The sequence below is a fragment of the Gamsiella multidivaricata genome, assembly GCF_025024155.1.
Source record: "Gamsiella multidivaricata strain RSA 2152 chromosome Unknown BC939scaffold_80, whole genome shotgun sequence".
Classification (NCBI taxonomy): domain Eukaryota; kingdom Fungi; phylum Mortierellomycota; class Mortierellomycetes; order Mortierellales; family Mortierellaceae; genus Gamsiella; species Gamsiella multidivaricata.
The window spans coordinates 1-23,371 of NW_026251788.1; the positions used below are offsets into that span (position 1 = coordinate 1).

The 23,371-nt window shown below is 50.0% G+C and overlaps 9 protein-coding genes across 9 annotated transcripts; 6 read left to right on the plus strand and 3 right to left on the minus strand.

Moving 5' to 3' along the window:
- Nucleotides 1–1,878: 1,878 nt before the first annotated feature.
- On the plus strand, nucleotides 1,879–3,308 carry BC939DRAFT_401876 (uncharacterized protein; the record flags this gene model as incomplete). Its single annotated transcript, XM_051552638.1, has 4 exons — nucleotides 1,879–2,194; nucleotides 2,284–2,487; nucleotides 2,520–2,819; nucleotides 2,920–3,308. 4 exons carry the CDS (start codon nucleotides 1,879–1,881, stop codon nucleotides 3,306–3,308), a joined length of 1,209 nt encoding a protein of 402 aa, XP_051408092.1.
- Nucleotides 3,309–3,943: 635 nt separating this feature from the next.
- Nucleotides 3,944–7,204, plus strand: BC939DRAFT_463908 (kinase-like domain-containing protein). Its single transcript, XM_051557297.1, has 5 exons — nucleotides 3,944–4,148; nucleotides 4,256–4,311; nucleotides 4,766–4,965; nucleotides 5,073–5,529; nucleotides 5,619–7,204. The coding sequence occupies exons 1-5, from the start codon at nucleotides 4,100–4,102 to the stop codon at nucleotides 7,179–7,181; spliced, it is 2,325 nt and encodes a 774-aa protein (XP_051408093.1). The 5' UTR covers nucleotides 3,944–4,099; the 3' UTR covers nucleotides 7,182–7,204.
- Nucleotides 7,205–7,312: 108 nt separating this feature from the next.
- On the minus strand, nucleotides 7,313–10,378 carry BC939DRAFT_463911 (Presenilin-domain-containing protein). The gene is made up of 7 exons (XM_051557298.1): nucleotides 9,605–10,378; nucleotides 9,253–9,499; nucleotides 8,970–9,126; nucleotides 8,017–8,857; nucleotides 7,834–7,896; nucleotides 7,671–7,720; nucleotides 7,313–7,570 (listed from the first exon to the last, which is right to left on the minus strand). Exons 1-7 carry the CDS (start codon nucleotides 10,116–10,118, stop codon nucleotides 7,415–7,417), a joined length of 2,028 nt encoding a protein of 675 aa, XP_051408094.1. The 5' UTR covers nucleotides 10,119–10,378; the 3' UTR covers nucleotides 7,313–7,414.
- Nucleotides 10,379–10,824: 446 nt separating this feature from the next.
- On the plus strand, nucleotides 10,825–11,306 carry BC939DRAFT_480626 (uncharacterized protein; the record flags this gene model as incomplete). Its single annotated transcript, XM_051558954.1, has 2 exons — nucleotides 10,825–11,094; nucleotides 11,190–11,306. 2 exons carry the CDS (start codon nucleotides 10,825–10,827, stop codon nucleotides 11,304–11,306), a joined length of 387 nt encoding a protein of 128 aa, XP_051408095.1.
- A 1,545-nt stretch (nucleotides 11,307–12,851) lies between these two features.
- Nucleotides 12,852–13,650, plus strand: BC939DRAFT_306151 (uncharacterized protein). The gene is made up of 2 exons (XM_051551424.1): nucleotides 12,852–13,464; nucleotides 13,575–13,650. The coding sequence occupies exon 1, from the start codon at nucleotides 12,951–12,953 to the stop codon at nucleotides 13,401–13,403; it is 453 nt and encodes a 150-aa protein (XP_051408096.1). The 5' UTR covers nucleotides 12,852–12,950; the 3' UTR covers nucleotides 13,404–13,464; nucleotides 13,575–13,650.
- A 608-nt stretch (nucleotides 13,651–14,258) lies between these two features.
- BC939DRAFT_306155 (uncharacterized protein) lies at nucleotides 14,259–16,610 on the plus strand. Its single transcript, XM_051551425.1, has 4 exons — nucleotides 14,259–14,734; nucleotides 14,837–14,871; nucleotides 14,967–15,510; nucleotides 15,613–16,610. The coding sequence occupies exons 1-4, from the start codon at nucleotides 14,494–14,496 to the stop codon at nucleotides 16,482–16,484; spliced, it is 1,692 nt and encodes a 563-aa protein (XP_051408097.1). The 5' UTR covers nucleotides 14,259–14,493; the 3' UTR covers nucleotides 16,485–16,610.
- A 126-nt stretch (nucleotides 16,611–16,736) lies between these two features.
- BC939DRAFT_506819 (ClpP/crotonase-like domain-containing protein) lies at nucleotides 16,737–18,008 on the plus strand (the record flags this gene model as incomplete). The annotated part of the gene is made up of 2 exons (XM_051560832.1): nucleotides 16,737–17,271; nucleotides 17,392–18,008. The coding sequence occupies 2 exons, from the start codon at nucleotides 16,737–16,739 to the stop codon at nucleotides 18,006–18,008; spliced, it is 1,152 nt and encodes a 383-aa protein (XP_051408098.1).
- Nucleotides 18,009–18,089: 81 nt separating this feature from the next.
- Nucleotides 18,090–20,230, minus strand: BC939DRAFT_463920 (uncharacterized protein). The gene is made up of 3 exons (XM_051557299.1): nucleotides 19,728–20,230; nucleotides 18,596–19,634; nucleotides 18,090–18,497 (listed from the first exon to the last, which is right to left on the minus strand). The coding sequence occupies exons 1-3, from the start codon at nucleotides 19,868–19,870 to the stop codon at nucleotides 18,180–18,182; spliced, it is 1,500 nt and encodes a 499-aa protein (XP_051408099.1). The 5' UTR covers nucleotides 19,871–20,230; the 3' UTR covers nucleotides 18,090–18,179.
- A 1-nt stretch (nucleotide 20,231) lies between these two features.
- Nucleotides 20,232–22,128, minus strand: BC939DRAFT_463921 (uncharacterized protein). The gene is made up of 2 exons (XM_051557300.1): nucleotides 21,892–22,128; nucleotides 20,232–21,782 (listed from the first exon to the last, which is right to left on the minus strand). Exons 1-2 carry the CDS (start codon nucleotides 21,940–21,942, stop codon nucleotides 20,358–20,360), a joined length of 1,476 nt encoding a protein of 491 aa, XP_051408100.1. The 5' UTR covers nucleotides 21,943–22,128; the 3' UTR covers nucleotides 20,232–20,357.
- Nucleotides 22,129–23,371: the final 1,243 nt, after the last annotated feature.

The following is a 23,371-nucleotide window of genomic DNA, read 5'->3' on the forward strand; positions in this document are numbered from 1 at the left end:
GACACAGCTAACCTCCTCCAATCCATTATCAACAGAAATGCGTTTCTGTATCTTTGAGGTTGTTGCATGCGAAAGGATGCACGGTCATTAAATGAAGGATATCTTCAAGAGGTCCGCTAAGGCGTCCATACTCTCGCGCTGATGCAGCACTGGCCCTGGGTATCAATAGACTTGCGTAATGTCTATCCGCTCGAAGAGACGAGGAAAAGGACATTTGTTTGTTTCCGCATAAACAAGTCGACTAGATGGATGGTTTGATGCGTAAATGGCAGCGTCTAAAGCTATGGATGCCGCTGTGGACGCGCATGAATATATGAGGGGGCGGGGTGAACGACGATCTCCATCTCCCACTCCCCCCCAAAGTCTGGACCCTCCCTCCCCCTGGCTGTGTAACGTCTTTTGGCTGCTCAACTGTACCTTCTCAGCCAACCCAAAGAAGAGCACACCCTTTTTTTTTTTGCTCCCTTGCATCCTCCCTCTCTCCATCATCCTCATCTCCATTCATCCTCATCATCCTCATCCTCAACCAACCAATCCTTTCAATACACATACCACATACACACACAAAAGATATACCCCCAAACTATTTATTTTTTCTTACTGCTGCTGCAAACAGTTTTTTTTACACATATAGCTTGGACCTACGTCCCTCCAAAACTCTTCTTACCATTCCGTTCCTGATGGCGCCAGTTGCAGGAGGCAATGCCATAGACGATACACCTCCGGGAAGCCCTACCACGCCTATTACACCCTTCCAGGCTCAGTATGGACAGCAGCATCAGCAGCTCCAACTCCAGCTGCAACTGCAGCAACAAAGGTATCCACCCCGACATATCTCACAATCAATCCCCAGTGTTCCGTGGTTTTTTGGGTTCGCGTGGCATTCCAATTGCTTAATGAGTTAAATATATTCCCCTGACTTCCACTATCTCGGACGCAGACCCTTATCCTCAATGATATATCAGCAATCCCTCCCCACATGGATGCTTGCAAGAGAGTCAAAAACAAAAGATAATAACCGTACCTAACATGTCTGCATTTCGGCTCTTTACTTTGCTTCTCTGTAGGTCCAGAGTGCATTCCCCTCCGCCGCGAAACAGAAGTCCGGCATCTAGCCGTGCATTTGGTCAGACATCTAGCGAGCCATCCCAACGCTACACATCGGCAAACGCTTCCGCGACAGTGGCACCCGGAGCGGACACGAGCATCAACAGTATCAGTAGCACGCATAGCTACAACAGTATTAATAGCAGCAGCCAGGGACACAGTGGCAGCACCAACGACGGGACCACGAGCATCATTAGCAATAGCATCCTCACGAATGCAGTCAATCAAAGCATGGTGAGCAACCCCTCAGGAGGAGGGATAAGCAGCAACAACAGCCTCTTTTCGGTCAAACAGAGTGGTGGCAGTACCCCCCGAGGCATCTCCAGTCCTATAGGAAGTCCAATGCTGCAGCAGCAGGAGAGAATGCCCAGCAGCAACACTTCGCCCATCACATCGGGAGTTATTACTCGACCACCCATGTCTTCACAACGGAATCGCGACAAGGAGTCAAAGAATGCCAACCAGTCTATACCCGCACATGCGAATACCTCCTTCTCGTCTGTGGGATCGGCGGAAGGAGTCGTCTCTTTAACTATCCATCCTGGGTCCATCATTCCAAGTGCGAGCGCAGAGGCGGCCGCGCAGGAGGGCTCTTCAATGGCTCATGCATCCAAACCTCCCACCGCGGTATCAGCCGCGATCGTGAACACCATACAATCAACGGCGGTCGTCCCTGAATCAGAGACGTCTGCCACCCCCACCTCTGTCGTGGCAACGACACCTACTTCCTCAGCCCAGCGCTCTAACCAATCAACAGGACCAGCATCGGCGATGACATCCCATCATCGACAGCAGCAGAATCATAGTTCTGCTAGTAATGGCCACAGCCACAGTGGCCATGGACACCATCATTCATCCAGGAAACACAGGAACAAAGGAGAATCGGGTAGAGACGCCCCCAGACCCAGTGCAACGGTTCCTCCAGCACCTACTCCTGCCATGCATTGGACTCGTGCAAAGGTGCACGGCCAGACACCACCTAAGGACCTTCGTGCGCAAACTGTCAACTTGGTTGGAGAGTCCATCTATGTGTTTGGAGGATGCGATGCGAAGAGCTGCTTTAACACCCTGTACATCTTCGATGCCGGTAAGCAGCAGGGCCTTTGATAAGTCTTCTATGCGCAGGGTCAAGCCTCCGACTGGTTTATGCTAATAGCAACCCATATTGAAAACTAGACACCATGCACTGGTCGCAGCCTAAGACGTATGGATCGATTCCTCCGCCTTGTCGTGCACATTCGTCTACATTGGTCGAAAACAGGCGGCTCTATGTTTTTGGAGGCGGTGATGGACCGCAGTATTTCAATGAGCTCTATATGCTCGATACCGGTACGTTTCTCATCATGTTCAAGCATTCAAAGATGAGGGAAGGGATTATCAGTTTATTAACTCATTTTTCGTTTGCCATTAAGATACATTGACGTGGACGAATCCGCAAACAACAGGAAATCGCCCGTGTCGACGTCGCGCTCATACGACATGCGTCTACAACAACCATATCTATGTCTTTGGAGGCGGTGATGGAGTGCAGGCTTTGAATGATACCTACCAATTGGATCTGAGCGAGATGCGATGGAGCGAGGTCAAGACAACGGGTCAGATTCCCATCGCTCGTGGATATCACACCAGCAATCTCATAAAGTCTCAGTTCATTGTCTATGGAGGAAGCGATGGCCACGAGTGTTTCTCGGACGTTCATGTGCTGGACTTGGGTAAGTTGGCCTTTTGTATTATCGCTTGGGAGTTCGGTCATAAGTTTCACAGCTTGGCAGAAAATTAACATCGGCAGCTTTTTTTTTTTTTTTTTTGTAGACACGAAAGAGTGGACCAAGATCGACATCAAGCGGCCACTATCGAGGCTGTCGCATACATCGACACAGGTAGGGTCGTACCTCTTTGTGATTGGTGGACACGACGGCAATCGGTACTCGTGCGACGTGGTGATGCTGAACCTGGTGACATGGTCGTGGGAACCGCGTAAGGTGTATGGGGTCCCTCCAGCAGGTCGAGGATACCATGCCTCGCTGCTGTATGACTCTCGGCTGTTCATGTTTGGAGGATATGATGGACAGACGGTGTTCGATGACATCTACATTCTGGATCTTAGTGCTTGTGCGTACCTGCCTCAGATAACAGATTTCCAGGTACGACCTTATAGCACTATAGTACTTGGCCCCTTTTTTTCACTCTTTGGACCCTGAAAATGAGCAATGAGCACCATGACTAATGAACTGGCCATCATTTTTATTATTTATTGGTGTTCGATTGACGCATTTAGATCTTCCTTCGGCATGCGGATAATGCGATTGAGGGTGGCGAGGAAGGACAATAAAAAGCGCTAGGGCGGTGTCGTAATTATAATAAAAACTGTACTAGTAAGGAGTTTTCTCTCCGCGTCCCTGGGCTCGCGCCAGGGATGGGTAGCTGCAAGGGAAATTTCACGATAATGCAATCGACTCGGGCGCAACCCAGGCTTCTACCATGTGGCATCTGATTAATGACAAGCTTGGCATGAGAGCCCGCTCTTCTGTAAGAGATGTCGTTCAAGGAATAGCGCATAGTGGCCTGAACTTGCTGCAACAGCAAACGAAAGGGCTGCATTACCGCACATTCAGAAAGAGGTCTATTGATGAATGTCATTATTGCTTCGATCCTGCGTTCCTGATTGTTCAATTGTTGGCGTGAAAGGAATAAGCATTGCTATATAGTTCATCGACGGATCCCCTTTGTTCCGTAGCCGCTCTTTTTTATTTTTTTTCTTATTTTGTTACGAGAGAGCCAGCGCTCGAACAATGGTAAACTCATTCTTTTCTTGCCCCTACTTCATATCATACCTTTTTTTTTTTTTTTTTTTTTTTAGTTCCCTCTTTCCTTTCTTCTTGGCGCACGGAACAAGGACAACAACTCACCAGTTCTCGGTAGCGCACTTTTCAGGGTCGAGAAACAGCACAGCAAAAATAAATAAAATAAAGAAGAAAGGAATCCGCCATTCATGGGAAACGGAACGAGCAGGGATCAGGATGACTTCTTTAACAATGAAGGCAAGACTTTTCATCACCTCACCTCGTCTCTTAAGATGCCGAGCGCTCCGGTGGAAGAGGTCTCTGAACTGACCGGCATGCTCTATTGTGTTATTGTCTTTACTCAGTCAACTTGCTGCAGTTTCATATGCTGAGAGTAGTCGGCAAAGGATCCTTTGGCAAGGTAAGGTAGATAGGAAGAATGCAGTGGCAATGCAGTTCAGGAACAGGTATTTGGAGCTTCAGGAGCGTCTTTTCCAGGATCAAGCAGATTATCTTCAAACGGAAACATGGCGGGACATGTGGAAGTATACTTTAGCCATGGCTGTGCTCCTGGTGAAAGTGGGGAGGGGGGGGGGGGTTTTGTTCTTTCAACGGCCCTGAAGGACCATTTAGTGACAGGAGCAGCTTGCATGAGATAAGTGGACATGGGTATACGCCATTTCGGACAGATTTACCAAACATTACCACCCCTTGGAAGCGACACAGGCGGACTGTACGGCAATCAGTCCGGAATAGACCATCAATCAACCGAAAAAATCAATAACCGAGGCGCGACTACCTCTTCCTAGCTATCATACATCTCCAGCTAATTGCATGTCTCTCTTCTGGTGCGGGAATGGTCGCCACAAAATTAGGTCCGCATGGTCAAACGACGGGAAACAGGCAAAATGTACGCCCTCAAGTATATCTCGAAAGAGCAGGTCATTAAAATGGACGCCGTACGGAATATCATTAGGGAGCGGCAAATCCTTGAGTCTGTCGATCATGCCTTTGTCGTCAACATGCGGTTTGCTTTTCAGGACGACGAGTACATGTACATGTGCATGGACCTTATGTAAGCCAGGTCAACCTGTTTATCAGGAAAAATATTCATTGTGAGAATGCGCTGCCCAAATTGTAAACTCGACTAAACATCTCTGCTTCAAATTGTCGATGAATTAGGATGGGAGGGGACCTTAGGTTTCATATGAATAGGAGGTCGTTTGGCGAGGATGTCGTCCGGTTTTGGATTGCAGAGATCAGTTCGGCTGTGAATCATCTCCACACTCTTGGGATCGTACATCGAGACATCAAGCCCGATAACATTCTTCTAGACGAGAAGGGACATGCCCATATCACGGACTTCAACATTAGCTGCAAACTTACGCCCGAGAAACCAGTCTTAACATCACAATCGGGAACGATGGCCTATATGGCGCCAGAGGTATTTAAGGGGACAGGATATGGAACAAGCGTAGATTGGTGGGCACTCGGGGTGATTTTTTACGAGTGCATTTATAACCAGCGGCCGTTCCTGACGGAGAGCGTTGGGGAGCTGAAGAGGGCGATTCCGAACCAGACGATCGAGTATCCAGCTAAAGATGGCATCTCACGAGAGTGTGTCATGACCATTCAAGGTGTAAGTCAACAATAAGCGCAGTAGTCGATGTCGATATATTACTTTGCTCATGAATTAACCATCAGCTTTCAAAATGTAATTTATTTTAGTTCTTGACGAGGGATCCCACGGAACGTTTGGGATCCAAGGGAGGAATGGACGGAATTCGATACCAACCGTTTTTTAAAACGGCGGCACATGAGACCCAGATAAGCCCGGAGCAGTGGTGGTATCTACTGGAGACTAAGCAACTCATACCCAAATTTCAACCACCGTCCGAGGCAGCCAACTTTGACGCAACCTACGATCTAGAAGAACTACTCTTGGATGAGGATCCACTTACATACAGGTCGACACGGAAACGAGCCGAGAGACTGCAGAAGGAGAGGGATCAGGCCATTAAGGAGGAGAATGCGCGACTTAAAGCCGAACACGAGGCAGCTGTGATGGCAGCGCTCGCCGCAGAGGCGGCCATGGAAGAGATGAACAAGAAATTGGAGGAGAGCATGCGAAAGATTCGAATATCTTCGTCTTCGACACGTTCTGCAGCACCGGCACAACAGGATTCGGCAACGGCCGTGAGCAAGAGGAAATCAAGGCTGCAGTTATTTGGGGGCGATAATAACGACAGCGGCGGCGACGGGCAGCCCATGGTGCAGACACAGCCACCACCGATACCCCAGCCCCAGCCTCAGAATCACCATACGCTTTCGCAACTCGCTCGACAGACACAGTTTCAATCCATACCCCTGTCGCCAATCGATTCAACAGGCGCACATAGCGAGTTCCCGATACCCCCGGTTCCATCGTTACGGTTCCCATCATCGCCGCCTAAAGAAGATTATCGGTGGCCGCTGCGGGATCAGTCACCACTGCACACGGCACAGGATAGGCAAGGCCCTTCATTATCTCGGCCGCTGGATTCAAGTCCTCCGCCGGAACACCATCCATCTTCATATTATCATCGTCCGACAAATCCTTCGAGACCACCTTTGCCGACATCTGTGCTGACACAGGAAGCGAATGGAAGTACAGTGAACGGATATACATACTCGGCCAGTGCTGATGCCACAGGCGGGGCATCCGTTCCGGGTGTCACTGCGGTGTATCTCTCGAAACCCACCGTACCTCCTTCGAGAGTTCCAGCCAAGAAGCGATACGACGAAGAGAATGCTGATCAAGCAAACTACCAAGGAGAAGAGTCTGGGCAGTCAACCAGAGATATCGTCCCATTGTCAGCAACGATCCGACGACAGCCATCGCAAGAACATGTTATTGTCCATCAGAATCAACATCCGTTCCAGGCAGCACACCCTCAAATGGCAATAACTTCTCCGGTGATCATCCCCACGCCCCTAGACCATTCGATCTCGCGACAGAAACATATCCCGACACAACAACCGCAGCCGCAACCGGTTCTTCGGCACCAGACTTCGCAACAGATGCTGCGACGGCCAACAGCACCGACCCCAGCACCGGCTTTGAATATTGCAGCGGCGGCGGCAGAGATGGCGGGTATGTCCGAGAAGGGCAAGTTCGAGTACCAGATGGAGCTGATTGATAGGGAGTTTACGACGTTTGATTATACGGTGTACGAGAGTTATCATGGACTTGTCGATCCTGTCACGATGTCTGTCGGCAACCCGCCCGAGTGGGTGCGTTCTCGCGATTGAAGACAAAAAAAAAAAAACGCGTCGATAATAAAAAGGATTGTTCAAGGCATAACAAATTGATCCGCAAGTTAATACTGAAGGGTATAAGCTGTACGATTTATTCGCAACGCTTTCTCTTTTTCGAAAAAGCGGGGTCTACGTTTTTTTATATCTGCACTTTTTTAAGTGCTCGACGAACACGCTTTCCAGCGCGCGTTTCTTTCTTTTTCTTTTTTTTTGTTTGTGTGCGATTTTTAAATAAACACCTGGCTGGGTCCGAGGACTGCCAGGAAGGGGACCAATGCGAAGCGTGTGGCAAAGTAGAAGAGCATGCCGAAGCAGATCGAGATTGGGAGTGCCGGTAGAGCCTTTTGGTAGATCGCCAGCAAAAAGATCGTCGCGTTCATGCCCTGAAAGATATACATCATAAGATATAGTACACAGGAAGGGTTAGAAATAGTGCGGTTAGAGGAAATGTGCCCTGAGTGATGAAATGAAAGGGGTACTTACCGTGAGAACTGCGACCATGCAACACATGGTCGTCACCCAGTCGAACATGGCTATGGTGCGTTCACAAAGTAATTGACATACAAAGTCAGTAAGTATATTGGTACAGAGATAAAGTGAGATAGCATAACGACATCCAAAGCTCGATCTCGGGCGCTCTCCTTACCTGCGCGAGCAATGAGCACGCTATAGAAGACAAAGTCACCCAGTCCCAACTTCAATCCCCCACCTAGAAAGAATCAAAGTAAAACGCCGTAACAACATATCAGTCATAATGAACAGATCGCCAGCCGGCCGAAGATGGAGCAGTGCTCATATATGAAATGCCATTCGAAAAAGAGACTCATACCATCATCGTCATCGTCATCGTCGTCTTCATGGTGGTGTCCTGATTCCATCTGCTCGCGTGAAGGCCTTCCTTGACTAGATATCTGCGCCTGTCTCGTCGACGCAGACCGTGCTGCTGCCCCATTCGCAGCGGGGCCGCCTGCCACTCGGGGACTAACCGGTCGTGTCCGTTCCCTTAACTCGATATGATCCCTTTCATCTGCAGATCTGTTCGTCGTCGTCGGTGGCTGCGAGACCAGCGCCATCGTCGAAGAAGCATCCAGCCCACTGTTCCGACTACTACTAATGCTCGCTCCGCCGTCCCTCCCCGTCGCCCTCGAATGCCTGCTATTATTAGCATCTCGGCTACTGCTGCCATCTACTACCAGAGTTTCAGCATTGTCCTCGTCTTCGCCTTCGGTTTCCTGCTCCTTCTTCATCCTTGAATCCGGTGGTGAAGCCATGAACCAAACCGCGTTCACTGTATAAAGCAACGCCGGCACATCCTGGTTCTGAGTTCTCGAACTCTCAACCAAGATCTTGAGCGGACCAAACGGACAAAGCACTGCGATTAGATCCCAAACGACGAGAAGAGCTAATAACATCCATGTCGTCCATTCCGCGAGTCCTGTGAGCGAGAAGGCCATGAGAGAGGACATAACCGTCAAATAGACCTGTTGCAACCACATGGGACCCTTCCAGAAGACGGAAATTAGGCCCGTGACGGCAAAATTCCAGAGGGCGAAGGACATGGTGAGGTAGTCGAGTGGGATCCGGAGGACTTGAATCAGGTTTAGGATGAGGATGTAGCCCATGAACCCCAGCAGCATCGCCACCACTATCATGAAGAATCCAATCAGGACCTACAATCAGAAAACATTTTAGAAATGTAAACATGTTAAAAATTTTGGGGTCTTGGAAAATAAAATGGGAACTCATTCATACGAAAGAGTCTGGCAGCGCATCTTCATTTACCTTGATATGGCCACGCTTGAAGAGAACGACGATGATGATGGTGACAATAACAATCTGGGCAATAATAATTCCTGCGTTTGCAAGCGATCCCAGAATATTTTGCGATACTGTCGACGTTGACGATTCCATGTACACCGTGTACGACGACTGCGTCGGCCTAAAATACATATCGTAAAATGAACAATCGACAACAGAAAAATCCTGATTAGTTCCTCGATATCAACAATGATCGTATACACCCTTTGTCTCTGTGTCTTTTTGTCGACGGATCCTGGTCATTTACCGGTAGTCGCTTCCGGCCATGGAAATTTTAACCCAGAGAATACTGAGACAGATACAGATGACGACGGGTTTGATGATTTTATAAATCTGAAGCATGTAGAACTTCATGTCCGCTATCCGTTCTGCTTCTTCGTAGGCGGCGCGTTGCTCAGGGGTCAGGCGTGGTCGTGTCCGGGGTTCCCGTGGTCGTCTGCGAGGTTGATTCGCAACCGCCCTGACATTCTCTGCCTCGCCTCCTAATGAATCGTCTAGATATTTTTGAAACGAGATCGAGTTATTAGGTCTTTGATTAATTCATAGTGCTTTCTGTCAGCTGCAAGACAGATGTACCTGACGGTTTAGTTGGGGTTTACCTGCGTTGTTGGCGGATCGTGGTTGAGTCGACCGTGTGCGACCGCCTTGCTCGATATCCATGTTCCCTCTTTCGCCTGTGGCTGCGCCAATAGTAGCAGCGGCGGGTCCAGCCCTGGCACTACTTCCATGACCAACAGCAGCGTCATCTGCCGTACCCCGCTCTTGCCCCTCTTGTTTTCTGACTCCAAGGACCTCTTGGCACTCTCGATAATGTATCCTCCAGTCTTCCGCCTGACATTCTTGAGAGCAGTACCGGACGGATTGACAAGCCGAACACTGAAATCGAGCTGGGAAGGCCCCACAGGCTTGACATGGTTGGTCGTCGGCTTCGTTGGCGTTGTCTTGGTTTGAAGGTGAGGATGAGTTGGTTTCGTGTCCGGTTTGGGCCTGAGTTGTATCTTGATTGGTTCTGGGTGGAGTGTTGGGACGGCGTGATGATGGGTCGGAAGTGGAAGAAGGAAAGGGGGGTGATGAATGGGGAGGCGGAGCCCCATTTGAGGAGGGGGAGGACATTCAACAAGCACTAGGCACTGAAAGTTGTTACGTGCGAAGGAGGAAAGTGGGCTGTTGCTTTGCAATTGAACAGTTGTGTAGCGTGCGGTGCGATGCGGCGATATGTACGGGAATGAATATTTCGTTATGGACAGGATAACGACAGTGAGTGGGGTGGTATAGATGGGGATGGCAGCGGCTGTGGGCGATGAGAGAGAAAGGAGCGGATGATGATGTCAGAGGAGGAGGAGGAGGAGTGGAGAGGGGGATGTGATGTGTGTGAAGAAAGGGCTCAGCCAAAAACTAAATTTGTAAATTATTTCTGCAACTCTATTGGATTCATCTTGCAGACAGCCTAACACAGTTGGGCGACATGATGCCTGGTTCAACCGCCCCCTTGGCTGCAAGGGTCGCAAAACCGCAGCGAATATCATCCCTCACACCCATGGTTGCATAAGCAATGGGCATGCTTCTCACTCGACAACGATATCTCTGTGGGGAATCTCACTTTCAGTGCTAAACTCTTCTGTGCCAGTTGTATCTTTCATAACGCACATGCATGCACCGAACCCATTGCCACCAAAATGGTGCTCTGTGACTGCCAGAAGTATGTTGTTTGTTTCCTTTTCTTTTTTCTTTTTTCATTTTTCCGAGGCAAACTCGCCCAACAACAACCACCATCAACAACAACAACCACCATCAACAACAACAACCGACCACCGCAGCCATGCCGCCATCAAAGAAGAACGCGCCCTCAGCGTCCATCTCCAGAAACGCAAAGGCAAAAGCAAAAACTGCCAGCCCGTACAACAAGAATGCCAAGGGAGGATCAGGACCAACGGCAACCAACAACAACAAAAAGGCACACCTTAACAAACCAACCCAGGCCAGGAATAAGCACTTGAACACGAACCTCACATCCGAGCTAGACTCTCTCCTAGGAGACCTTAACAGTACACTGCAGCGGAAAAAGACAAAGCGGGATGCTCGTCTTGAGGTATGTTTGGTCCTTGTCTCTGCAACGCAGTTTGCTGTATCATTTAACTTGAGTGATATGTGTTGCTGACTATATTGCGGTGTTATTCGTATTAGACCGGTGGCTCTGGTGCGATGTCTGAGGCGGAGATCAAGCTGAATGAGGCACAGAAGAAGCATGAATCGTTGCAGAATGATATGATAAGTGCGCTGGATGGCATTTCGACTCTCTGAAAGTAACATTGCCGCCCACTGGAATGCTCGCAAAGGCGCCGAAACAATCCAGCATGTACATTACTAAGACCATAATAAAACCATCTTTCGCATTAAGAAAACGCGCTGTACTTCAGGCCGAGAATGACATGCGGATAAGGCGCTGTGTTTGCGCAGTTCAATTCAACCGTGTGGGAACGAACAATGGCCGAACAAAATGATGGAATGGGTTTATTGAGGCACCTTGACAATGACATAAATGAAAGGACGAAGAGACAAGGATAGGCACTACTACCCTGGGTAGAACGATACGGATAGACATAAAAAATATAGTGTGCGTAGTTGTGCGTTAGACAAATTATTTGAGCATTCAGGTTGGGAGTTTCCCTACTCCATTCAACTATAAAAGAACCATGCATCGCTCCCTAACTGCACGAAAGCAGGGCACGTTCCGTATCTGCATCACTCCCTGTTGCAGGCGAACAAAATTCGCAGGCCAGCCCTTTCAAGATCATCATCCAGATCGACGACAACGCATTCAAGCTGGATCTCCCACCGGATTTTGGCGATCGTACACCACCTCGAGTACCGCTGGAGTTCGTTGATGGTGTGGAAGAATACGGAGTGGAACGTATCCTTGATTTCATGATGTTTGGCACGACACCAAAATGGCTCATTCATTGGAAAGGATACCTACTAGAAGAGGCAACCTAGGAACCAAAGGCATCGTTGGTCAATGCAAAGAGGCTCTAACAGAGTTCGAGGCCAACCGCGAAAAAAGTACCTTTTTTTTCAAGACGAGGTGCAACAGGTACAAGGGTTTATTCGAGAATGATGTCATAATCATAAGAATGCTTCGCCCAGTTATCTGGAGCACTCCAGCTGCTTTGCTTCACCATATCCTTCGTATATAATAGCTCCTCAAACGTAGGATTAGATAGCAACCATCACCGAATAAACCATTCTTTTACCCTAGATTCTCTTAACCCAGATTTTCTTGATACTTAGGTCTCTATGACCTCGGTCCCCTACGACTCTAGAGCACCCAGATGCTCAAAAGGTTTGCATGGTAGCAAAGCAAACCTCGAGCCACCCCTCGAGCCTCAACTTGGCACCACTGACCCATCGAACCATGGAGCCATCGAATTACTGACCCTCTGAACTACTGATCCTCCGAGCCACTAAACCACCGGCACTCCTTCCGCCCTTTACAAAAAAAAAAAAAAAAAAAATAGAGAAAGAGAAAAGAACATTAACAGTTGCGTTCAACAACGCTCTGCCAACACCGTGCAACCAGTACTCCAATAGTGTCAGGATGCCCAAACCTGACGACGTCTATCAGTCCATCACTCAGTTCAATGTTGCACAGACCGGCCCAAGAAGACCTTGCATATCACAATCGTGCCAAGTCGCTGTTCAAGCGTTCCTGGACAAGAACCAAGCTTACCTGTGCATTGCCAGGGTAAATGACAAAAAGAACAAAGTCCTGAGCCTCAAGCAGAAGACTCCAAGGCCCAAGGACTATTCGATCAGTATCACAATGTCTTTCCACATTGTGCACGTCTTACCAACAACCCGTTCTATTATTCCTACCTCGTCAACACTCGTCTCTGAGGGTAGATCCTCATCCCTACTGCCAACTATACTAAGGACCATCAATCCAGTATGATGGTCGATGGAAACCACTACAAGTCACTCCAACCGGAATCGTACAAACCCTCGATTTCCTTACGTCCAAGGAAAAAAAAAACATTCGATCGTTACGCTCGTCCCAATCTACAAAAAAAAAAAAAAAAAAAAGACAGGCCATTAAGCACATTGAAAACAATTGCCGAGCGACCCGATCACTCCGATGATCTCTACCACAATAGACCTTCGTTCCAGTCGTCAATCAAGTCAAGCTCCCTCTTGTTACCACTGCCATGTCCCCCGCTACAGTACCTTTCATTTCCTTCTACCAATATGAGACGACTTAAAAATGAGTGTCCACCATTAGACTGGATGACCTTCAGCCTTGCTCGCATTGAACCAACCAAACGATCTGGTATCTCGGCACCAATGCTGTTCCATACACCCTCGAGGATCCTCTTGAGTTCATCGATACTCGTTGGTTTGTGACCGGCCGTGTTAAGGCGATCCGTGAGGGTGGATCAAAGGTTCTCGATTGGGTTCAAGTTTGGTGAGCATGCTGGCCATTTCATCTTCTCCACGCCGTTCATACTGCGCTAATTGCTCGCCATCAATATCCCGTCGGGTAATTGACACAGGATCTCCAATTCTCCTTTATAGATCCTCCTAATAAATCCGGCACTTTTGATGTCTTCATCTCCAGAAAAACCAGATTGGACGTGCGTTGTCCACCAAGCAGTGGGGATACCCCTCCCGCTTCTGAAAGTACATGTTATATTTTTTAGGTTATACTTCTCGTCCTTTGTTCTTCGGACCCTGATCTGCCGAGAATTCCCCAACTTAAGTCCCTCTTCGTCAGTCCATATAATTCGTCACCATTGATCTGGTGTCCAATCAGGATGCTCCCACGCGAAGGCCAGGCGTGCCGTCTTATAATCATCGGTGGAGAAGGTTTTCTTTGCTGCCACAAAGCTGAGAATGCCCTCCTTGTGGAGCTGTCTTCGAACCGTACTGGGTACTTGGTTTAAAAGGCAGTTCATTGGTGATATCATGGAGAGTTGCACTGTTGTTTTTGGCCACGATTCTTCTCAGGGCTCTTGTCGAAGCACCCCAAATTATTCCGCGATTGAGGGACTAACAGGAGTCAGGGATCGCCAAGCGTTGCTCCAGGGAATGAGCTAACGATGACTGTGGAGGGAGGCTGTTCCCCCGAGGATAGGCTATTCATGCGGTTGCGGCTGTTGGCTGGGCCTTGGTGTTTTTTCTTTTAGTGGCACGGTCTCAGAGTGGGGTAATCGCAACCTGCCCGTCGTGGTGTCAGTTGCATTTCTGAGACGACCCCAGGAAATTTTTTCGGCGCATGGGCCAACTTGCCCCACACGACAGATCATAAATGAACAGCACCCTGCGAATCTTCTTTTTTTCCCCTTCCGCACCCTTTCTTCTCTATGCACACACACACATAACTTCAACGTCACGCATGCTGGCAAATTAAACGCATCATATCGACCAACAATAACAGCGGCAATAACTTCTCTCTGCATCCCATCCATCGTCTCAACTCAACATCTGGCTCCTCATGCAACTCGGCAGCAAGACCCAGCGTTCATTGAACTGGCGTTTGGCATCTCTCTCGCTGGGACTGGCCTTGGCTCTCTTTGCCAGCAGCACAAACGCTTCTCCAGTCTCACAGAGCTATTTCCGAAATGGCGCCGTTGTGCAACATCAACCCTTCGAAACGGGGGCGACGACTATTCTTGATGTCCTGGGCCAGCGACCGGAGTTTACAAAAATCCTTGAGCTCATTCAAAAGGACAAAGGTAATGCAACAAACTTTTACTATCGCGGTTGCTGTGGCATCAAAAGAATACATGAAGTTGTAGCAAATAATCTGATCCAGACTACACATACAACTCTGATAGACATGACCAAGATGCTGGGTGACCCTGTTACTCAGGCAAGCGAGATAAACCTTGTTCATTTTGCTTAGCATGTTGAAGACTGATGACATACAGCTAATGATGTTTATTTCGCTATTCGAATCCGATTCAGTCGACGCTGTTTGCACCAACGAACGAGGCCTTCGACTCGGTCTCAGATGGAGACTACCCAACGCGTGATGTGCTCATGTACCACATCAGCGACCACGTCTTCAATACTTCGACTCTCCGCTCCAGAGCCATCATCAAATCTCTGTACGAATCCCCCGGCCTCAACTACTCCCCCCAACTCCTGCGTATCTCGCTCGAGCCTCCCTGTATCCCCTCCACGAGTACCGTTCGGAACTCGTTCTGGAGAGTTGAACCCGAGATCTGTATCACGGGCACGGATGAGGTTAATACTGAGGCTGGAGAAAGCCTGTATGTGAATCGTGCTAAGGTTGTGATCCCGGATTTGAGGGCCCAGAGTGGTGGGGTTGTTCATGGGGTGAGTCAAATTATTTGGCCGCCCGGAGAGACGATTTTGGATGAGATCGAGAGACATTCTGCGCATTTTTCATATTTGAATAAGGCGTGGAGTGAGACGGGGGTGGATGAAAAGGTGAGGGATGGAAAGGATATGACGCTCTTTGCAGCCCATGACAAGGCTTGGAAAGGTAACAATTAGATCAGGGTTGCTATCTGATGCTTTATATGTTGTTGCGATTACTGTCGACACTAATATCTATGTGATCTTCACGGTCATGGTTCATGCGCAGCACTGCCGAAGAAACTGTTGAAATGGCTGTTCTCAAACGACGGCCGCGAACACCTCAAGATCTTCTCCATGTACCAGGTTGCGAACAGGGCTGTCTACACCCCTGAGATCTTCAACAAGACCCGCAAGGACGGAACCCCCGACGACGATTACCACGAAATCATCCTCCAATCACTCCTGAACTCACCCTGGTTTGAGCTGCATGTCCTCGCCAAGCCTAGGAAGTCCGTTCCAGCCCACTCAAACAGCGAGTCTGAACTCGAGTTGTATCCCAAGAACCTCGCAGATCTGATCGAAACCATCAAGGGACTCGTCCAAGGAGATGAGGACCCTAAGAATCCAGATGATGACAAGCAGCTGGGTCATCATCACCGTTACCGTAATCCCAACCATTCGCACCATCATCCTCACCGCGGCAGCAAGCGCCATCGCCATCGTCACCATCATCATCGCCACCACCACCACAGCGGTTCACACGATGGAGGTGGCTGTAAAAAGCCTAAGCTGCCGACTCCTACACCGACTCCGCGCCGGGACGAGATCTTTGTGAACAAGAAGGCGCGAGTGCTCCATGGATTTGAGAACTGGATCGCGGGCAATGGTGTGGTCCATGTGGTCGATCGGGTGCTGATGCCTCCGCGTAGTAAGGGCTGTGAGAGGATGACGGCGGCTGAGTGTGCGGCCTGGGAGACGATGTGGGATCTGGCGAATGTTGGAGTCGAGAACGTAGTCGATGATACGATCGCATGGTGGGAGGATCTGACACTGTTTGATGTGGAGGACGGAGAGGACAAGGAGGGTTTGGAGAAGGGTTTTTTTGACCTTGAGAATGATATGGACGACGAGGAGCTGGATGCGAAAAAAGACAGATAGGACGCGACTGAGCAGGTGGAAGAGAGCCATGCCTTTGTCAAGTTCTAGGCAATGCAGCCGTGTGTTGTACATAGTTTAGCTGGCTTATAAAAAAAAATAAAAATACGTTCAGGCACGAAGATCGCACGGAGCCAAATGAATCGAAAATCTTCCCAGGGGTCTCTACTGTCGCACAAGGAGCAATGAAAAAAACCCCCCGGACCTGGCCTGATCCCTTTTCCTTTTTCACACATCAACAAATCACCCATCGCGATGCTTCCTTTCTCCCTGTCGCATCACATCCTTCGCCGTACACCTTCCCTCCCCACCACTACCATCACCCGCATACCCCGTCAGCAGCTTCACCAACGCAGATCCTATGCCTGCCAAATCCACCACCCCACAAAATTGGGTGCTCTCCGCTCAAAACTCCGTGCCTTTGGAGGGGGTCACATCGAATTCGACTTGAATCATTCCCCTGGACTCGCCCTGTTGACATTGTCGAATCCCGCCAAACATAATGCGCTCACCGGGAAGATGATGGCCGAACTTGCAGACTGCGTTGACTTCTTGGAGCAGGCTACGACTGACTCTTCGGCTTCGGGTGCAACGGTGTCGGCCATGGCGAATACAGGAAAGGATGAGCAGGGAGGTCAGGCACCGCAGCTGCACCCGGGCTCGGGATTGGTGCTCAAGAGTGCAGGCCAGGCAATTGAGAGACTTGAGAAGGCCCACGTCCAGATTCTACAGGGGCTGGTCGGCGTCATTATCACAGGTGCACAGCACAAGTCCTATTGCGCCGGACTTGGTACGTTTTGCGCGCTCGCACCATGTCACCTGGTCCTCCTTCCCTGAGTTCAACTCGCGAAACCATTGAGCGCTTGCTAATTTCTTTACCTCCATACCTGGTTGAACCGGTCTTTTGTAGATCTCTCGGCTGCAAAAACGACCCTACTAACCCCTGAGGCTGGGTCTGAGATGTCCGCCCTAATGGTCTCAACCCTGACCCGATTCCTTCGCCTCCCACTCATTACCATCGCCGCGATCGAGAAAGCCGCCGTTGGCGGCGGCGCCGAGATGACCACCTTTTGCGACCACCGTTGCATCGCCGAAAAGGCTCGCGTCCAGTTTGTCCAGACCCAGATGGGTGTCGTCACTGGCTGGGGTGGCGCCAGTCGTTTGCTCAACCTCGTCCCCCGAAGCAGGGCATTGCGACTTTTAGCGTCCGCAGAGCCGATTATGGGAGGTGAGGAGGCTGTGAGGGAGGGGTTTGCACAGCTAATTGCTCCATCGGGAAAGGCTGTCGAGAGTGCGACCGAATATATGCAGCAGTATGTGTGGGAGCGTCGCCCGGTTGATGGACAGGAGGAGGGCGCGAGGAGGTGCGTAGAGGCTGCAAGGGCATTTAAGAGGATTGTGAGCTTTGGGGTCGATGATGAGAATGTGGAGAGAGTTACGGAGTTAGAGAAGGATTTGTTTAAGCGGTTGTGGGGTGGGAAGGATAACCTAGCAAGAGTTGAGGCGGCTTCTTCAAAGAAGAAATAGCAAAATTGCTATACCTTGGTTGATATAGAGATATAGAAACTAGAGCGCATTGCATACGATAAAGGATGCGGAACAAATTATCGCAACCATCGTTAAAAAGTACTCGGTGTTGTACATGCAAAATAGATTCGTTTTTTTTTAAGAACGACGAACGACGAACGACGAACGAGACTAATCGGCCTGCATCTCAGACAACTGTTCTTCAGCGACCTTGCTGGCTGCGATGGTTTGAATCGCCAATGCATAGTCCTCGAGCGCATACATGCTCATCCTCGGTCCACCATGCCCCGAATACCTGAACTCGTGCATCTCCCAACCACACTTCTGACCCATCTCGTATGATGCCTCGATCGGCACTACGTTATCCAGATACCCGCAGTATGCGTTAATGGTTACTCCTTCTGGAAGAGGAATGCTGGCGAGATCGAACCCTACGTCCGAAATGGACATCTGGATCTCGGAGTTGTATCCATTAGAATGTTGTCGATTCTATGGAGAGAAAAACAACGTTGATATCAGTTCATATGCCCCTTCTTGGGCCATAAATGCATTCACTTGCTGCTGTTAGCCATAAGCCCACTCCTTACCATATCGTGCACGAGAGCTGGGAGGACGACTTTATCAAACGCATCCGAGAACTGGAGAATAAAAGGATCCGCCGGTCTCTTGAGCTCATCGTTGCCATCCTCATCATCGCTTGCATTATTATTACCATCGCGATTCCTCCGCTTATCCCGCCGCCTTCCTCCCGTCGTAGTCGTACTCTCCTGTTCATCATCACTGCTCCCATTGGAATTCCTGCTCGATAACGTCCCCGAAAGCGCGTTACTCGATGACATGATCATGGATCCTAAATGGTTCATCGAACTGGTCACAGCCCACACGAGACCGCGGGGGACATGTTTCAAAAACTTGAAGGTACTGCTTGTAGTATTGGGGCATTCGTTAAAGGGCACCCAGGGGGTGAGGAGTGAGATCGGGCCTGGTCGAATCCGGTCGGGGAAGAGATTAACCATATGCATGATATAGTAGATCCCGCAGGAGTGACCCATGAGACCGAAGCGTGCGCCCGGGAGAAGATGGTCGATCACGGCCAGGGTTTCGAGACAAGTGTGATGTAGACGTTCGTTCAGTTTGCGGTTTGCTGATGGCTGTTGTTGCTGCTGGGCTGCTGCTTTGTTCGGGGCTCTAGATTTCCTGTCCCTAGTGAAGGAGCGACGTATGGACTTTGTGTGCGATTTCCGTTGCTCCAATTGCTCGGTGTCATTGCCCGAATCAATATCCACGGCAGGGCTGGAGATGTTCGAGTGATCATCGCTACTGCGACGACAATCGTCTGTTCGGTCGTTGGCCGTTGTTGCTGCTGCTGACGCCGTTGCCAGAACTTCGATGGACTGTCTTTGATCTTTGCTGGGCTTTTCTTTATGTTTCTGCCGGCGATTCGATGGAGGTTTAAAGGGATCTGTGAAGCCGGTACCAGGACGGTCGACACAGAGCAGTTTGATGTCCAGACGCACTGCTTGCGCGTGAATACTAGCGAGTTGACGACTGCTGCCTCCCAGACCATAAAAGTACACGACGGGTGTTCCTGTCTTTGACCCACAGGCCGTGTATGACACCGTCCTCCTACATCCGTCGAAGAGAATGTATGGAGCCGAGTTATTGCTGAATGAAATGATACGAAACCCATTTTCCTGTTGGCACCGAAGACGTACTTACCCAGAAGGAAGGATGATGGTTTGCCGGAACTGGGGCGAATCGATAAGGGCTTTGAGACTGTAAGTTGTTACCAGTGGCGCAGAGATAGGATCGAGAGTATGGTCCCTTGGCTCAGGCACGCTCTCTTCAGACCACCGTAGCATCGTTCTTTTTCTCTTTTGCTTACTCGCTGAGCACTCAAATAAGCAACGAGTGGTGAGGGATGAAGCAGCGATAACGAAGGCAAGGAGAGACGTAACAGGAATGATGAATGACAAGAGATGAGGCGAAGATGAGATGAAGATCTTAGCAGCAGCAAGTTATAGATTAGAGGCTCACTCCCACTCTTTTTTCATTTTTATGTTCATGGGTGCTACTGCACCATGGAAGCCGATAATTATCACCCCGAGAGCACCCTTACCACAATAAGCGTTAGGTTGCAGAATGCATGTACCTCCTAGCTACGTTAGAGAGGACGACACGGGCGCTGCCGTTGGGATTCGGCCCCGAGAAGCTAGCTAGTTTGCATCCTTATTTTATTCAATTGATTTGCGAGACTTGCAGGAGTAAAGAAGAAAAAAAGAGAAAGGCTATCAAACATTGACCACGGTCGAGCCATGGTCCGTTCCCTGTTCCCCGTTTCCCACTCCATCAGTCGATGAACTGTAGACTACGGGGAAGGCGGCTCGAGCACACCGTTGCCCATGATGATGTGTCCGAGGCGCTCTTTTGATGGCCACCGTTACTACTGTTATTCGCTCGACCACCACCATTGTGGCATCCATGCCTATGGCCCGAATCCCGTCCGTGTCTTTGATGGTGCCTCGTATGCGGATGATGCTCCCTCTCACATCCCGCCCACATCAAATTACTCTTCTGCACCGTCTTTACAAACGATTCTGGCAACGGATCAACCTGTCGCCAGCCTGTGCCCCAGATCGAGGCCGAGAGGGCAATGCACCCGTTGGAATCACGCCGTGTAGTCGCTGAGGACGGCGGCGGAGGTAGCTCAGAGACGAAAGGCTTTTTGTTGGCGTTGTTGTTCTTAGATTTAGTATTGCCCTTCTTGTTGTTGCTCTTGTTGCCGTTGGTCGGCCCTGCTCGCGCGGATGTGGAGGCGGAGGTACGGCATGCGGAGGTGCGGCAGCAGTGGTCGGGAAAGAAGAACTTGTCCATTTTTGGCCAAGCATGCGAAAGAGACCCTCCGTCTTGATGACCATCCTCATCACTCTTATCTGACGAGGCCAAACCCGAAGGTGTCAAAGATAATGGCGAAATCGCACCCTTGTCACCGGACGATGGCGCAATCGTCGTCGGGCTGAGGGACGCAGGGTTTGAAATTGTCGGCGGCAATATCGGCGAGAGCGTTGGCGGCGGGAGGGCTTTGTTCTTTCGAGCCACGCAGGATTGTTCGCAATCGTATGCCTCGCATGGCGCCATCTCGGTGAATTCTTTGCGATGACTAGACAGGGTTAGATTCCCAAAGCATCCCGAAAGAGATGAGGTTGACAAATTCGTATTCGAAGTGTCGGATGTGCTCAGCGAGGAATGTCTCCTTTGGTGGTAGAGTGGTTTATGCCGATGCATGAGTATCGGGTGCGATACTGAATGCTGCTGTTGGCACAGCACATTGGGGAGACGACTCGAGAGCAGAAAGGATTCCGACGGCGGATGGGGGTCTGTGAACCTACTCACAAGGCCCTGACTCTCGGGATGGTATCCATGGCTCGGACGAGGCAGGCTCGAGACATGGCCATAGCCCATCGATGATGATGGATGATGAGAATGTGTGGATGTGTGAGCCGAGTAGGAATGGTACTGGGAATTGTACTGGTGCTGCAAAAACCGGGTCCATTCATTTGTCTGCTGCTGACCATGGGCTCGCTGCTCCGCCGAAGGGTTGGGGTTGAGGTTTAACAGCGGCAGAGAGGGGACTCGGATCGCAGGGCGATGGTGGTGGCAGAACGTGAGATGGTCATGGTGGGTAGACCCGTCGGGGTGGTCGCAGTCGTGGAAAGCACAGCAGGCTAGGGCATCGGCCTTGCGGCACTCGTCCGAGCAGTACAGGCTTGCTTGCTGCCAGAAGGAATAACAATGGACACTTTTAGCTCTTTGGAGTCCCCTCTCACATCTGTTCGTTAATGCTTCCTTCAATCATGTTCGCCACTTGATAATGAGCGCTTACATGGTCACTGTGAAAGTGCTTTGAGCAGACAGCACACCAGTTGCAATCCATTGCTATCAATCGTCGTGTTCAATTAGGAGTGGTTAGATGAGAATGAGAACTCGATTGAAGGATTGAAGGACTGAAGGAAAGAAAGAAGAGTGCATAAAGAAGACAAAAAGACTGGAAGTGTGTCTCTCAAGCAAAAGAGGAGGCAATGGTGGCAATACAAGGTGAAGGCTATGCAAGCGGGAGGAGTGAGATGGGTGAAGAAAATAAAAAAAAGAGATGGCCATCTAAATAACCGGTGCTGTACCCGAAAATGAGTACCTTAGCGGTGACGTGGAGAGTGGGCGCGACCACCCACTGCTCCGCGCTTCCTGGTTGGCTATTCCTAAAGCGCACGGCAATTGTTTGCGGCGCAATCAATCAACATTGAATCTCGTAGATATGATAGCACTTTTTTTCTTTATTAATTAAATTTGCTTTGCATATGTATAGAATGAAGCGAGCTGATAACCATTGGGTTTAGAGCTGCTGTGCCTCTCTGCTGAGTCGTCTGCTGCTGTTGCTGTTGCTGCTATTGTTGTTGTTGCTGCTGCTGTTACTGTTGTTGTTGCTTCCGTTTGCTGTCCAGAGTCAGATAGATATCCCGGAGGTGATCCAACTGCTCCGTATTGAACTCTTGTTGCTGCATAAAGATTCGCAGCGTATTGACGCACTGCGAAGCCTCCAAAAAGTCCACTGGCGGTTCTGGTTGAAAGCCCGCGGCAACCGGGTCTGCAAAACGTAATGAGAGCGACGCCCTGGCGGCTGTCACACCAACCGTCGGTTTTGTGCTGGGAGCCTCGGTCACGGAGCCCGCTCCAGGAAGCAGATGAGGCGCTGTTGCAGTTAAGCCGAGGCCGGTAAGAGCATCTGTGTCCATTACGGTTGGGGTAGATGTTATTGGAAGGACGGCATCCAGTTGTGACGCAGGCTGCGAAGCGGTAGCCTTTCGGGTGCGGTTGCGGACGCGTTTGCTCTTGGCTGCTAAAGATTCCGACGAGGGCTGTTGCTGCTGCTGTTGTTGATCTCCCGCTGGCACTGCTGTGGCTGTGGCGAGAGTACTTCCGTATAAATTTGGCAGCAACTCCATTCGACTGATCGAAGAGTCTCCTGCCGCTGCAGAGCTGACGATGGTATTGATGGCAGCGCGAGTGTTCATTTCCGCCTGTGAAGAATGTTGTGGACCAAGAACATCCTCCATGTTCAGCCCCTGGTCTGGCTCAGGATTGTCCACATCCATGCTAGAACCAAGATCCATGCCCAAATTCAGATGGTGATCCTCGTGATGCACAGTCGTGGTCGAAGAAGGCATAGACGTAGGAATAAGAGGCGATGGTGTCGTCAATTCCACAGGTTTGAGAGATGGGACCAGCGCGTTGCTACCGCTGCGGCTGCTACTGGAGGTACCATTGCTGATATTGGCAACGCGTTTGTTGGGAATATTACTGGGTCT